Below are 14,655 nucleotides of genomic sequence, written 5' to 3' on the forward strand. Positions count from 1 at the left end.
GTCTCTCTCTTTTATCCGCCTCTGTACTGAGGCAAGTTTGCTTAAAGTAATCGATGCCTTGTTGTACATCACAACACTGCTGGGAATGATTTAGTGTTTGAATTGCCCATGTACTGATGTTAATATCGCATTTCTTCATATTGGCCTTCAAGGTGTCCTTGACTCTCTTCCTTTGCCCATCTCTAGAGCAGTGACCATTAGTTAGTTGGAAATATAGGACCTGTTTAGGGAGTTGGTTGTCAGGCATCCTTATGACACCATCCTTATGGTGCTATATAAACATGATGCAATCATGCATCCTTGTTTGACTCCATTTCTAATAGTGAAGAGGTCTGTTTCCAAGGTATTGCTTAGGACAATTGTTGTCATGTCGTCATGAACAGGTCTGATCATGGTAACAAATTACATTGGGCATCCAAATCTCATAAGGATCTTCCATGAGGCTTTCCATGAATTGAATCAAAGGCCTTAATCAGGTCAATGAAGATGTAAAGATCTCGGTGTTTCTCGTGGTGCTCTTCTTGCATCATTCTAGCAACAAAGATCATGTCTACTGTACTTCTGATTGGTCTGAAACTACCCTGGGACTCAGGTGGAATGTGTAATGTGTGTATTGAGTTGAATTTTGATTAAGGGATCGTGTGAACAGAATAAAATAACTGGCGAGATTATTTCAGTCTCAATTCCTAATTTATTTAACAGTATTGAAGCAATGCCATTGAATACCTACTGAAGCAAATCCTCAGTTTATCAAGATATTAAACAACCTTCAAACGGTCCATAAAGGTATTCTTACATAGGCCGTCTGAACGATGCATGATGACTCAGCTAGCCCAGTGTTGTCATGGCTAGCTGTTGTGATCAATTTTGTCAAGATTATGGTGGAGGTCAGAGGCAATTACTGAGGCAATGCTATAAATTATTGCTTTTAGCAGGGGCTTTCAAGCACTCAATATTGAGTCTCTTCATTAGTTGCTTCTTTTGTTTGCATTGTTTGGGGACGGTACAAATGGACATGGTGAAATGTATCAAGTGATCATCTGTCTAGTAGGCATCTGCACTAGTCATAGCTCTGGTGATAACAAATGTCCAAACAACCCCAGGCATGCACTATGGCTTAGTCAGTTAGGTTAAGTGTGCATCCAAGATGTCTTCCATTTGTTGCTTTGGTGGAAAAAGTAGTTCATGATGATGAGATTGTTTCAAACACTTTTTTAGAAGAAGAATTCCAATTGAATTGACTTTCTAGCATTGAAAGTGCCACAAAGAATTATCTTATTTTCCTTGGGGTGATGGCAGGACCTGGTCAAGTTTAGTCCTTTTTTTTTCATCATCTGCTTCAAGGGCTAAAGTATAAGCATTGATGACTGTAGCATGTTGTCTGTTGGTCATAGATGCCAACCAGAAATTCCAGCATCTCAGTTTTGGTCTTGATAGCAAAACCAACACTGTGGATGTGTCTTTCCTTTTTGATATTTCCTTCCCAAGAAAAGCTGTAGTCACCATCATGCCCTGTGAGATGATCCTCTTTTGCATGTCTGTTCTTACTAAGTGCAGCAATGTTAGTACCAAATTTTTCAAGTTCTCTGCCCATGAGTGCTTTTCACTCAAGTTGGTTCACTGTTAGGATTGTCCCTGAGGGTTGCAGACATTCCAGGTTGCAAACTTAATTACTTGATTTGGACCACAGATAGAGTGATCCCACTGGATGTGGTTTTCAAGTTAGGTGAAATGAGACAGATTTTTTTGAGGCTTCTTTTCTATCCCCTTCCCCATATGGCGTAAGCAGAGTAGGTCCTAAATATGCTTTCTGATTCATGATTGCAGCTTCCAAATTGCACACCTGTCTCAGTTCCAAGCATGAAACAGCCATCATACAGTACTATCATTCTGTGTAAGTCTGTGACTAGAGGCTTTCAGTAATTACTAGTACTTCCTCTCATTGCCACTTGCCCATCACTGTAGGACTTATTATTTGAGGAAGACACCTGCAAGTGTCTTCTTTTCATGTGGGGATGCCATTGTGCATTAACAATCACATAATACTTCGTGGGAAAGAGTCCTTAATCTAATGGCAAGGAAAACCTAGGTGTCCAGAGATTTGTATTGCACTGTTGAGAACTTTTATTTCTACTTTTGGATTGTTTTTATTGCAGAAATGTCACTTTCAACCTTGTTGCCACAGGGGAGTCTACCAGGAGTACATAACTCCATATGGCATCGTTTTTGAGGTCATTGGTAGCACACAAGCCTTTCCACCAAGTTAAGGTTTTGATCCTTGGGAGTAGACACTTATGTGATCTGTGGATTCTAACTATTGTGTTATGGGGAGTGCTGACTGTTATGGCAGTAGAGATGTGTTGACAGGTTAAGGAAGTTATTGTAAAGGCAGGGCTGAGTCCCATTAAGTGACAGTTGATCAGCAGATAGTTTACTTCTGGGGATGAGCTCGGCAAGCTTGGGGTCTGTCTAAAGGCTAGGACTTGGTGGGGAGGGCTGGGGACTGGAAATATTTTTCTCAAGGTCTGGTCCTTTTCAAGTTTAAGCTGTAAATATTGATAGTTGTATGACTCTTGCTTCAGAGTCTTAAGCCTCATCTCAAACTTGTCAGCAGGCACCAGTAGACACCTACATTTCTGTACTGACACTTACCTACTGCATGCTGTAAGTTGTGTAAAGCGTTCCATGGCATGCTAGTCCAGCATAGAAATAATTCACCTTATGGCAGAAAGGTGTCCTGTTTCAAGGATCAGGTTTTCATACCTGGAATCACAGATTCAAATCCCTGCAGCGTTGACAGTGCCTTTCATACCAAACTAGCCATAGGACCTATTAGTTCATTAAGGTTGCATTCTGAAACAACTTTGAGGCTTTACCCTTGTGCCCTTATCTAAATTTTCTGTGTGGACTCTGTGGGATCATTGGTATTTTGTATTAGATTCTTTATGTCTTTTTCTTTTTTAAAAGAAATCATGAATGCTGCACTGTTGCCTACTACATGGAGCCTTGTGTACACCCAAGGTTAGCTGACCCCATAACCTTGAAGCCATGGAGTGCTGTGGGCCTCTCCAGTTGGCTCCACAATTTAAGGCAGGATTGTAAGGATGCTATAGCACTAGCACTCTGTGTCCTCTTCTTACCTGTGTCAGGGAAGTCAAACAGATTTTGCCCTTGACGCACCCACATGTGCATTCATGTACTATTTCCAATGTATAGGGCATAACGTGGAGATGACTGTAATGAGAGTATCCAAGTGGCTTACAGTTGTCATCGAGAGAATGTCTGCTCTTGAGGAATATCTTTTAAATAGTTGAAGGACAAGAGACTTTTCAATTCTTACTAAGAAAAAGCTTTTAACTAACAGGTTGGCTAACATTTTGCTGTGCCTTAAAAATATGTTATTAATTCCCTTTCAAGCTCAGTAGCACTATGTAGTTTTTTATTACAATTTTTTAAATCTAGTCAGGCAGCTGGACTAGATTTCACACTACACTTTCAGGTTTGCTACAGGTGTTCAGCTACATAAATCCCTGAAAATTATGTGAATGACCTATGTCCAAATAAAGGAGCTGATACCAGGGTTACTTAAGAAAATTTGAGGATGTGATCTTAGGAGAAATCATCAACCAGCTGTTTTTAGGCACTGATGAAATTACAAATTGTCTTTGCTTTTCAATAGAAAACTTGTAGAATAATAGCACTTTCTTGGTCAGAGCTCTCTCTGAAATTTTTGTCTTAAAAAAGGATCAGTAATCATTGGGTCACTTTTCTAAGTCTTACCAAATTTGCAAAAAGAAAACTCGAGTTCCTGATTTTATTTGCTTTTGCAAGCAAACATGCATTTAATGCTGTTTTATTCACTGTACTTATGGGCTTCATTTTGTGACTAGGTTATATATTGGTCTCAGCAAGGAGCCTTCCTCCATGTTATTTGTCAAGCGATTTTTTTTTTTTTTTTTTTTTTTTTTTTTTTAGTTCCATTCTCCTTCCTGCTTACAGAAAAATATTGGATGTATCTTGCTGGTGTTAAAACAACATTTTGATTGACCAGCCTTTTTAGAGTCCAGTTTCTATTCCTGACACAATACCAGGCAAACATAACATCCATTGTTGCCATCTCAAATTTTTATCACCGTGTGTCTATACCGTGATTTTTATACCGTGTGTCTATAAAGCTCCAGTTCTGGGTATTATGTGATAATATAAGGATCTCAGTTTTCATTTTAAAACCTATCCCTTAGTTCTAGAGAAGAACATGAAAATATGACCCTAAAGTGCTCAAAAATCAAATGAAAAAGAGTTCAGCATTTATTACTTTTCAAAGTCTCATGACTTTTAAGCTGCTCTCATGATTTTAGTGATCCCTGACTTTGCACTTTAGGGTTGGCAGTATGGTTGACATTTGTTTATGGCAACACCTAGTAAAAGCAACAGCTGCTAATTGGTAATATTTTTCACCAGAACACTTCCCTTTCTATTTATTCATAGGATACTCCCTGTAGCAGCAGTAGATGCTTAGGAGCAGCATAGCTTCAGAGCACCAATGTGTTGCTACTTACAGGTGTATAAGAATGATGATGTAGCCATGATGGAAATTGTGCAAGAGGCAAAGATTTATTAGGGTGATAGCTTTTATTGTACCAATTATGTAGTTGGGATAAAGCTTTTGAATGCGAAATGTACTTCCTGAGATCTCTGATTATAGGAAGCTAGGCAAAGCAAATGAAGCACAGCCTAGGGGAGGGGCTGATAGAAATTCTCAGGCATAACAGACACAACTAGCAAAGGAAAAGAAGCTGATTACTGGGAGATCAAGGCCTCACAGGCTTAAGATGTTGCTGTGTAGTCTGCCTGTTTTTTGATTTAGGTTGTGGATTTTCCATTGTAAGCAGAAGATGTTGGTATCTTCCTTGTTACAGTCGTGTAAGAGCAATGTTATAGCTGTGATGGTCCAGAAATTGTGTGAGAGGTTTCTTAGGGTGGTATCTTTTATCGGACCAACTATATAGTTGAGATAAAGCTTTTGAAAGTAAGACCTCAGGTCTCTGATTCTGAGAAGCTAGGCAAAGCAAGTGAAGCACAGTCTAGGGAAGGGGCTGAAAGAAATTCTCAGGTGTAGCACAGACACAATTAGCAGAGAAAAAGAAGCTAGCTTCCTATTATAATCAGAGACCTGAGAAGAATGTCTTATATTGGAAACCTTGTCTGACTTTATCCCAACTACATAGTTGGTCCAATAAAAGATATCACCCAAAGAAATCCTTCCTATTAACAGGCATTTACTATACTAGACATCTTTTTTTCAATAAGATAAAGTAGATGCATTTGAAGCACTTTACCTAATGCCTGCTAAGACTTCACTTCTCATTTTGTGTCCTCCAGAATTTTTTTTACAAGCCTTGAAAATAAAATTTTTGCTTATTCTTTGCCTCTGGAATGTCTAAGCTTTGCTACACTGCACAATGTATTGGCGACTTTCCAGGAGGCCAGAAGCCATGCTTGCATTTGTGTAAGATTGAAACAGTTGTGTTGTCCTGACTTTCGATTCAGAATTGCGACCTTGGTAGATTACAAGCCTGAAAAACTAAAATGTCTGGCATTGTGCTAAACACCTGTAGTATCCATGGGCAGCACCTCTGCATTAAATGCAAAGATGATTGCGGGCTCACTTCTGTAATTCCAGTGAAGCATGCTCCACCCAGGGGCCACAGTTTGTTTGGCCACTTCAGTTAATCTGTTTCTCTTAATAAGCAGAGAGAAAGATACAGTTAGCTGTGTTAGTTTGAGGTCAGATAGGGTAGATTTGTACCCTGTAGACTAATTAAATCAGACCTGTATCAATAAGCTTTCCTAAGCAGTAGGCTTACTTCATCAGATGCTGTAAAGGGATTGCCTGTTGCAGAGCTGCTAAATAGAAAGCAGTGACTAGAATACAAAGGGTAGAGAAGAGAGAAGGAAAAGGAGGGGGTGTTGCTAAGAGAGGCAAGATGGGTAGGAGACAGGGAAACAAAGCAGTTAATCCGTTGGGGGATATAGGGGTTTTAAAGGCTAATCCAGGTAAAGGTAAGAATCCATCCATCGTCTTGGTTTTGACCAGGGCTGCTCAGCCAGATCGGCCACCAGGTCTGTAGGAAGCCCTGCAGGCTGTGGCCCTGAGCACTGGATATAGTACGCAAGGTGGCCTGGGGCCCAATCCCTACGCACGGGGCTAGGTGGAGGTGGCACAAGGCCCTAGGGCTCCGATCCCTATATGTAGGCCTGGGTGTAGGTGGCACAGGACCCAGTCCCAGTTCATGAATATGGTCAGAGGTGGCACGAGGTCCTGGGGTCCTGATCCTGGAGCATGGAGCCAAGTGGAAGTGGCATGAGGTCCCTGGGCCCACTTCCTGATGCATGGAGCCAGGCAGGGGTGGCACAGGGTCCCAGGCCCCAATCTAAGCACATGGGGCCAAACAAGGGACTGTGCAGTCCAGATCCATGTGTATGAGCTCTTATCAAGCCCGCATCTGGGCCATGCACCGTGCATTTGGCCTGTGAGGCCAAAAGGTAGCACCACTGGTTTAGACAGTATTTAACACAATCCAGCATGTTGATGATTTCTTGTTCTGCAATTTTCCGTTCAATTTCATATTTGAAGTTTTGAGGTCTAAGAACTGCCACTCTCAGGCCAGCATGGAGTGACCAGGGCAGTTCTGCAACAGGCTTGTGTGCCTTTCTGGAACTGGTGTCAAATCAGTGTTTATTCACATAGGGATCTTTCCAATGTAGATAGCAGGAGTGGGGGCTGGTAGCATATATGCCATTGGTGAAGGTGCAGGTAAATGGTCCCTGGGTGTTATAATCAGTTTTATTTGGACCAGTGGTGATGCAGTCTGTGTTGATGTGGGGATACAGCTGGCATATGGTGCCATGGTGAGAGTAGAATTTAGGTAATCTGTTGCTGGAAAGATACAATTTGAGGTTGGGGGGCTTCCTGGAAGCCAAGGATAGGGTTATCCTCCCAGCTACCTTGAGGTGGTCTTCATTTTCCAGGCGGGTCCATGAGTGATATGTCTAAGGAGTTCAACCTGGAGGCTGTAGGTGATAACCAAAAAGGTTCTGTTGTCCTTGTCTCAGGATTAGTATTGTAGCAGGTTGGAATGAGGTCTGAGTCTGTCTCTTAAATTGAGTATTTACCATTTTTTAATTGACGAAATCTCTACATGCATCCCAGACAGTGGGATCAGAGCAGCTATGTTTGTGATGTAGAGCTTGGCTATAGACGATGTGCTTTGGACTGAAGGTTGCTGGTGTGGAGCTTGCTGTAGCAGTCGGTTGATTTCCAATACAATGTGGTAATGTGGCCGTTGCAAACTTTCCCAATGGTGTCCAAGAAATGAATTCTGTGGGTGGAATATTCCAGTCACTTTAGAGAGGTGAAAGCTGTTAAAGGTGTTAAACAACAAAACTTTAACAACAAAATTGAACGAGAAATTGCAGAACAAGAAATTATCCACAGACTGGATTGTGTTAGGCGTGGTCTAGCCAGGCATGAGCAAAGTTAGACTCCATTTCCCAGCAGCCCCTATGCTGGCAGCTTCTTATGACTGGTGCTGCTGGACCCAGCCCCACTGCCTGGGCACCCCGGCCCGTCTGCCCCTACTGCCAGAGACGGGACCTGAGTTGGCAAGGCGTGTGGCTAGGCAGCTGGGATGGGGCTGTGGTCGGGAGTGAGATGGTTGTGGGGAGCCAGGGAGACCCCAAGATCTTGGGGAGCCTGGGGTCAAGGCAGAGCCATGATCATCTGCCTACACATCCCTGCGGTGAGTGCGGGTACCGCGTGCAGGGCTGTGCAGGGAGCAGATCATTGCTCTGCCCCAGCTCTGGCACTGCACTGTCACTGCCACAAGAGCCTGGTCCTGGCTTTAAGCAGCTCCCCACCCAGCCACATGCCCTGCCCATGCCGTTGCCGGCCGATCTCCATGGATCTCCTGTGCTGTCATGGCCCTGACACTCCCAGGTTCTCCGTGGAGACCAGCTGGGGCCAGCATGGGTAGGGGCTCCTGGGAAATAGAGTCCGGCCACCAGCTAGATCCACCATTTTGCCCACCCCTGGTCTAAACCAAGGCTGTGGGTGGATTTGTCTTATCCCATTACCTGAACTAGTTTTTGTAACCCCTATGTCTCTCAATGGGTTAATTGATCTGTCTTGCCTCTCTCAGCAGTGCCCCCTCCCTATTTCCTTCCCCTTCTCTTCTCTGCCCTTTGTAGTCTAATTACTGCTTTCTATTTAGGAGCTTTGCTTCCTGCAGTCCCTTTATAGCAGGAGTGCTCAACCCTTGGTCCATGGGCCAAATCCAACCCACAAAGCTATGTCATTCATCCCATGGGTCCAGAAATTTGGTGTCGAGGGAGCAGTGGCAGTTAACTACCACTTCAGCGCAACCAAATTTCTAAGCCCCACATGGCTGGATTGGGCCCTGGCTGAGCCAGCATCTCACGCTGGATCAGGCCCATGGCCAACTTCCAGCCTGCAAAGTGGACCATCTAGCTCACAGGATGAAGAAGTTGCGAACCACTGCTTTATAGCATCTGACAAAGTAAGCCTGCTACTTACGAAAGCTTATGCCACGGATCTCCGAGTTCATTAGTCTATAAAGCTTATCTTAGCCTATTAAGTGTCAAAGTATATATTAAAAGTAAAATGCTGCTCTTAAAGAAGCTAAAAATATAAATATTTTTCTTTAGTAATAGACTACAGCCACAAAGTTTGAGGAGAGTTTAGGTACAGAGTTTTGGTGTAAACCTCTGAGATGGGGGGGAAGCTTCGCACCCATTTGGACACCCTAATTTCTGCTGTTCATGGAGGCATAGAAGCCAACTTTTATTTTTGCTGGGGAGGGAGGGGCTAAGATGATGGCTCCCACCTCATGCAGCAGTATAGCTGGAGCAGAGCTGAGCAGAGCCCGGGGGTGGGGGGCAGGGGTGGATGCAGAGGCTGCTCGCTGAGGCCTCAGGGTTCCCTACCCTGCTGCCCCCCCCTCCCAAGAGCCCCATGTTGGCCGTAGTGCCATAGCAAGGAACCCCCTGGCTATCCGGCAGCAGTGCAGGGCATAACTCCACATTGCCAGCTCCAAGCAGGGCATGCCTCACCATGGCTGGCGTGGGGCTTCTGGGGGGAGAGAAGAAGGGCAGGAACCCCCAAGGGCGCAGTGGGCAGCCTGCATCTGCCCCCGCTCTGCATGCAAAACTAGTGTCATATGCCCCCACCCTATGCCTCCCTCCCCAGTAGCAGGGTGTCACTGCCCCCCCGCTCCCCCTCCCCCCAGGACAAGCCACCCACGGCTCGGTTCCACTCCCAGGCCCCATGCACTACCCTGGCTGGGCAGCACACCCAGGCTCAGCTCCTGCCCCACTCCCTCCCTCTCTGTGGGGGGCCTCGATCAGCCCTGACACCGCCCCACCAGACTTACCTGCAGGCAGCTGGGGGAGCTGCTCTCTACCACTGCCTGGGGCTTTATTCCTGGCCATGTGCATGTGTGTGCACGCATATATGCATGTGGTGCCCCCTGCATCCCACTCCCCTCAACCACTTGCAGGCTGGAACTCTGCCAGGCTCAAGGGGAAACCCTCCATATCCCATGTTTCTCTGTGGTGAATGGAAAAACCACTGCAGGATCCTGGGAATCTGGGACAAATGTTGTCCCAGAGTCATGTAGCCTGGGACTGGGACTTGATGTTCACATTTCTGGACTGTCCCACCCAGTTAGGGACAGGTGGTCACCCTATGCCTCTTCCCAAGTAGGGGCAGGGCCCTGGGGCCTTCACATACTCAGTGCTTAGGCATGGAGGGAAAATGCAAATCTGGTTTATTTAGCCTTTCTTGATGCTTTCAGGACTGGAGTGTATTTACATGGGATCCTGATATTTGTCTAGAAAATCTTGCAAAATCTTCCTCAAAAAACAGTTGTATATCTTCCTACTGCTTATTTGGAGCCATGTTAAAATGTCTATATTGAGCCATCTTCACAAAACTATTAAAGAGAAGGTAGATTCTGCTTCTTTTTGTTTGTTACACTTTTGAAAGTGTGGAGTTGTTGCTTGCCTTCCAACCAGTTTCACCATACCTCATTTTCCTGTAGAAAATGAATCTCTTCCTGGTCAAAACTGATGACACAAGGACCTTTTTTATTTCTATGAAGGTGTATTTCAATGCTTATTTGTCTTAAAGCACTGGTGCTAAGCATAAATGATACTTGGGTCTTACATGCAGAATTCTGTCCTGAAATATATTTTATATGGGGATCTGTATCCTTTGACTCATGGATGAGAGATTACTGTATACACACTGATGGAAAAATAAATCCCATTTTTACTTTGCTGGGTAGGTATCTGTATATGCTCAAGGTTTTGATTACACTGTGGTCTGATGAGCAAGTGGACTTGTGCGTGATTTTTTTATTCATCATTATGATTTATCCTATAAAGGGGTCTTCTAGGTAGCAGATGAATATAAATGCTTTGCATAGCATACTTTCAGGCCCCAATCCAATAAAATCTTACTGCTGAATTTAACTTTTATTTACCTGAGTAGCCCTCTTACGATAGTACTACACAAAGTAGGTGTTGCAGGATTGTTTGTGGAGAATTGGACTCCAATGGTAGTATATGTTCTAGTAAGGGTTCTTCAGGATTAGATCCTTGTTTTGTACTTGTTTTTCTGACAAGCAGCGTGTTATTTTCATTGCTTTAATTCTCTGTGGGATTTTGCTATATGAAATTATAGTGACAGTGACTGCCTCTATACATGCGGCATACTGCACAGTTGTTGCTACACAGTCATGTAGTACTTGCATAAGCAAGTACTAAATAACTGCTCAGTAACTGGCATTACTGCATGGTACCATCACTGCATGGTTTTTTCCAACGCTACTGTGCAGTAGGGCTGTGCAAAATTTCAGCATCCATTTCATTGCGAATCCTAATCAAAATTTAGGGCTCAGAAACATCTCCAAAATGAAACGAAGCATCCAAAACATTTCAGTAATGTTTTGGAAAATTTTGGAGTTTCGCAGCTGGGCTTGCAGGGATCAGGTGTACACTACTGCCCTGCCATGCGACTCGGCTCCAAAGAGAGCAGAGATCCCTGCTGGGGGTCTCTTCACTGCCTGCACTGCACTGCCCTGGCGACACAGGGCTGCACGGGGTGGGCAGCGATGGTGAGGAGACCCCTGGCATGGATCTCTGCTTCCTGCGGAGCCAGGTCACGTGAGAAAGCAGTGCTGGTCCCTGCCATGCAACCTGGCTCTGCAGGGAGCAGAGATCCGGGGCAGGCAGTGGCAGGGAGGAGACCCTCGGCATGGATTTCTTCTCCCTGCAGAGCTGAGTTATGCAGCAGGGACCAGCAGGCTTGCTCGCCACTCTGCACTGCTTCCCTGCCCCCACTACCCAGCGTGACGGGGATCAAAGATCTGCATGGGGGTCTCCTCGCCTGCACGGAGGGCAGCAGCTCTTCCCCTCCCCCGGACAAGCCACCCACAGCTTTGTCCTGCTCCCGCTAGGGCCCTGCGTCCCCTGGTTCCAAGTCCATCTGGCTGGGTAGGGCTGTGCAAAGCTTCCCATACAACCTGTTCAAAACAGAGTCGTTCAAAACAAAACAGGACAGTAATCCAAAACACCAAAACGAGTCTCTGTCCTCCAAAACAGCCGAATCCGAAACTAAATTGAAACGCAACCATTTTGCACAGCCCCACTGTGCAGTAGCTTATTACTACAGCACAGTATTGTTGCTGCACAGTTAGTGCCTGGCAGTGCTACCGGCTGGGGTCCTCTGGTGGGAGAGGGGAGGGAGGGGGGAACCCGCCATGCCAGCCGGTACCTGGCCATGCCAGCCGGTACCTGGCCATGCCCCCACTCCTCTTGTTGGGGCAATGAGGTGGGCAGCAGCCTCTGTCATGTTGTCCCAGGGAGAACAAGCCTCTTCCCAGTGGGGGGCCTGCACTGTGGGTGGGAGCGGGGTGGGCAAAGCTGCTGCAGCCTGCGCAGAGCAAGTGGTGGCGGCGGGGCTTGGAAGGGTGGCTACGGGGGCTAAGCTGAATTTTGGGGTGGCCATAGCCCCCCCCAGCCCTCCCTAGTGCCACCACCGCCTCTTGCCCCTGGAGTGGGAAGGGGGAAGGAACCCTAACAGGGGCTGCTGCGCCCCGGCCAGGCAGACCCTAGCTAGGTCCCCAGATGGGAGAGGGGAGGGAATGGGGAATAAACCCCCTCCCTGCCTCCTTTGCCTTAGGGGGAATAAACCCCCTCTCTGCCTCCTTTTGCCATGACAAGCAGGCATCTGGCCACGCACCCCCACCCCGCTCCAGCTAGAGAGCAGAGGGGCAGGTCCAGCCCCACCCAGCCCAGGGCTGAAAAGCATGTTGGGATGCTGGGGGACTCTGATTTAACTTAACCAGGAAAGGGTCTGGGTCAGAAGTTCCATAAACCATTTTGACCTCAATCAGTTAAGTCTGATACTACATTCAACCAGGTTTATCTTAAACCAGCTTCAGCCACTTTGAAACTCGCTTATGTGCACTGAACTTTTGTTCTTTTACAGGTTTAAACCAGTTTCAATCATTTAAACCGGCTTACATGTAACTTCTGTCCCTGGCCATACTCTGTGAGCTGGTGCTTAATCAAACTACATTTGCAAAGATTGAGAGACAGCAAGCGAGGTTTTCTGGTTAGGTTTGCATAAAGCTAATATAATGGACATAGCAAACCCAGAGGCTCAGAGAGGAAGCAGCGTAAACACTTGATTTTTCTGCCTTCCAGTTAAAACAGATACCTAGAAAAATAATTATTTCTCATTGTCAGGAGCAAACCTGCCAGCGTGGTTTAACAGAGGCTTTTTCTTTCTTGTTTTTTCCTTTTTGTATAATCTGTGTAAAGGATTTAATTGATTGTAAAGAGCTCTTGCTGTAGTTCGTTATAGAAAGGCATTTATCCAGGCAGTCTGCTGCATTTGGAAAATCTTCATTCCTATACCAACAGCACTTTCTGAGTTAGCAGAAGTCAGGGAGAGACTTTGGGTAAAAAATCAGCATGGATGGCAGATTAGGCAATTACACTCTGATTATCAGGCTTGGCCCCTCTTTTACTGAGGCCAGCAGAGGAGTGGATTGAAGGGAGCTTCAAGGCTTAGGGCCACAAAAATGCTGAATCTCCAGTTTTTAAAATGCTGCCTGTGTCTCCAGTTTCCTAAATCTGTTCATCAGAATGACCAGTTTATAGAGTGGTACACAGTCAGCCTGTCAGTGGTATGTGTTAATTGATTTATTATAATTACTTTATAAAATTTGCTGGTGGTACTTAAGGTTACATTGTTTTAAATGGGTGGTGAGCAATCTGAGTTTGGGAACCTCTGGTTTAGATGCAGTACAACCAGATATTACTTGCAATGTTAAGATTATTTAAATATTTACTGTCAGTATTATCAAATATCTATGCAATAAATTATCTTGTGCTCATCATTGGAGTTTCTCTGGTCCATAAACATAATTAGAGGAAACAGTCTGTCTAGTGGAAAGGGGACCAGAGAGATATTGTGAAATGCCAGGGGTGTAAACTAAAAAAAAAAATTGTTGTATAGTAATTTGGACAGTATTTTTTTTCACCTGTGCTACCTAGCTAACTAAACACATTTTAACAAGGTTGACAGGTTTCAGACATGTTTTTTAATGAGTATATAAACATAACCCTGGGGTAGAAAGGTGCGTGCGTGCGTGCGTGCGTGCGCGCGCACACATTGTGATTAGAGTTACAAACCAAATCTTAGCATTAATGTGATATTTATTTAGCATAATGTAACAGCATAATAATAAAAAAGCAGCACAAAACCAATAAACATTAACATTCAAACATTTGGATAGCATCAACAAAGTGGGTAAAGTATACATTTGAAACAATAAGCAGTCTGTATGCCCAGAATCTTTGAATCATAGTGTTAAGATGTTCTGTTACGGGGAAACAGTGTGTATTATCGTGAGGTGTCTTCTGCAATGTATGACAATTTGTAGAAGGTGTCTGATCTAATGTGTTGTATCTATGGTGCCCATTCAGCTCGTCGTCTGCAGCTCAGCCCGTGGGAGAGCAGCATTGTCAGCAGGCTACTGACTCCCACGCATTCATTCCTGGCCAGAAGTAAAAGCACAGCTGCCTTGTCTGGAGATGCAGGTAAACCTAAAAGAATGGAGACCTCACATTTTTATTCCAGCCATTCCTTTCAGAAAGTCTCTTTGGGATGTTTTTAATTAAATGGATTAATTAAGTTTATTCGCAAGCATTCTAGGTTTGTATACAGTGAGCTAGATTAGTTTGTACAATACCATGGAAGTTTTTTGCTATGCTTTTGTTCTCTCTCGCTCGCTTTCTCCCCCACCTTCCCCTCCCACCCGCTTCCCTCTTTGTTTGAGTTTGTCTCTAGTACTTTTAGAGGTGCAGCAAAATATATACAAGACATCCAAGCATCATCATCGATTTCTGTACAAAGACCTGAGATTATCTACTTTATTGCCGGATTAATGTTGATCAATATATTTGGTTGGTTCTAATTAACTTATTTTACAACATTAAATTGTTGTGCTTCTAAATTTAGATCCTCATTTCCAATGGCTTTAGTAAGATGAGTAAAGTTGA

At 44.7% G+C, this 14,655-nt stretch overlaps 1 protein-coding gene across 3 annotated transcripts in view; it reads left to right on the forward strand.

The window, feature by feature from the left end:
- MAP7 (microtubule associated protein 7) overlaps window positions 1–14,655 on the forward strand; it is a 175,831-nt gene that overhangs the window by 128,804 nt on the left and 32,372 nt on the right. For all 3 annotated transcript variants that reach the window (XM_006030267.3, XM_025211842.1, XM_014523022.2), the window contains one exon: window positions 14,080–14,193. In XM_006030267.3, coding sequence (XP_006030329.1) covers window positions 14,080–14,193 — 114 coding nt within the window. The remainder of the gene's footprint in view (window positions 1–14,079; window positions 14,194–14,655) is intronic.

This window comes from Alligator sinensis, unplaced genomic scaffold, assembly GCF_000455745.1.
Source record: "Alligator sinensis unplaced genomic scaffold, ASM45574v1 scaffold417_1, whole genome shotgun sequence".
In the NCBI taxonomy this organism is placed as follows: Eukaryota; Metazoa; Chordata; order Crocodylia; family Alligatoridae; genus Alligator; species Alligator sinensis.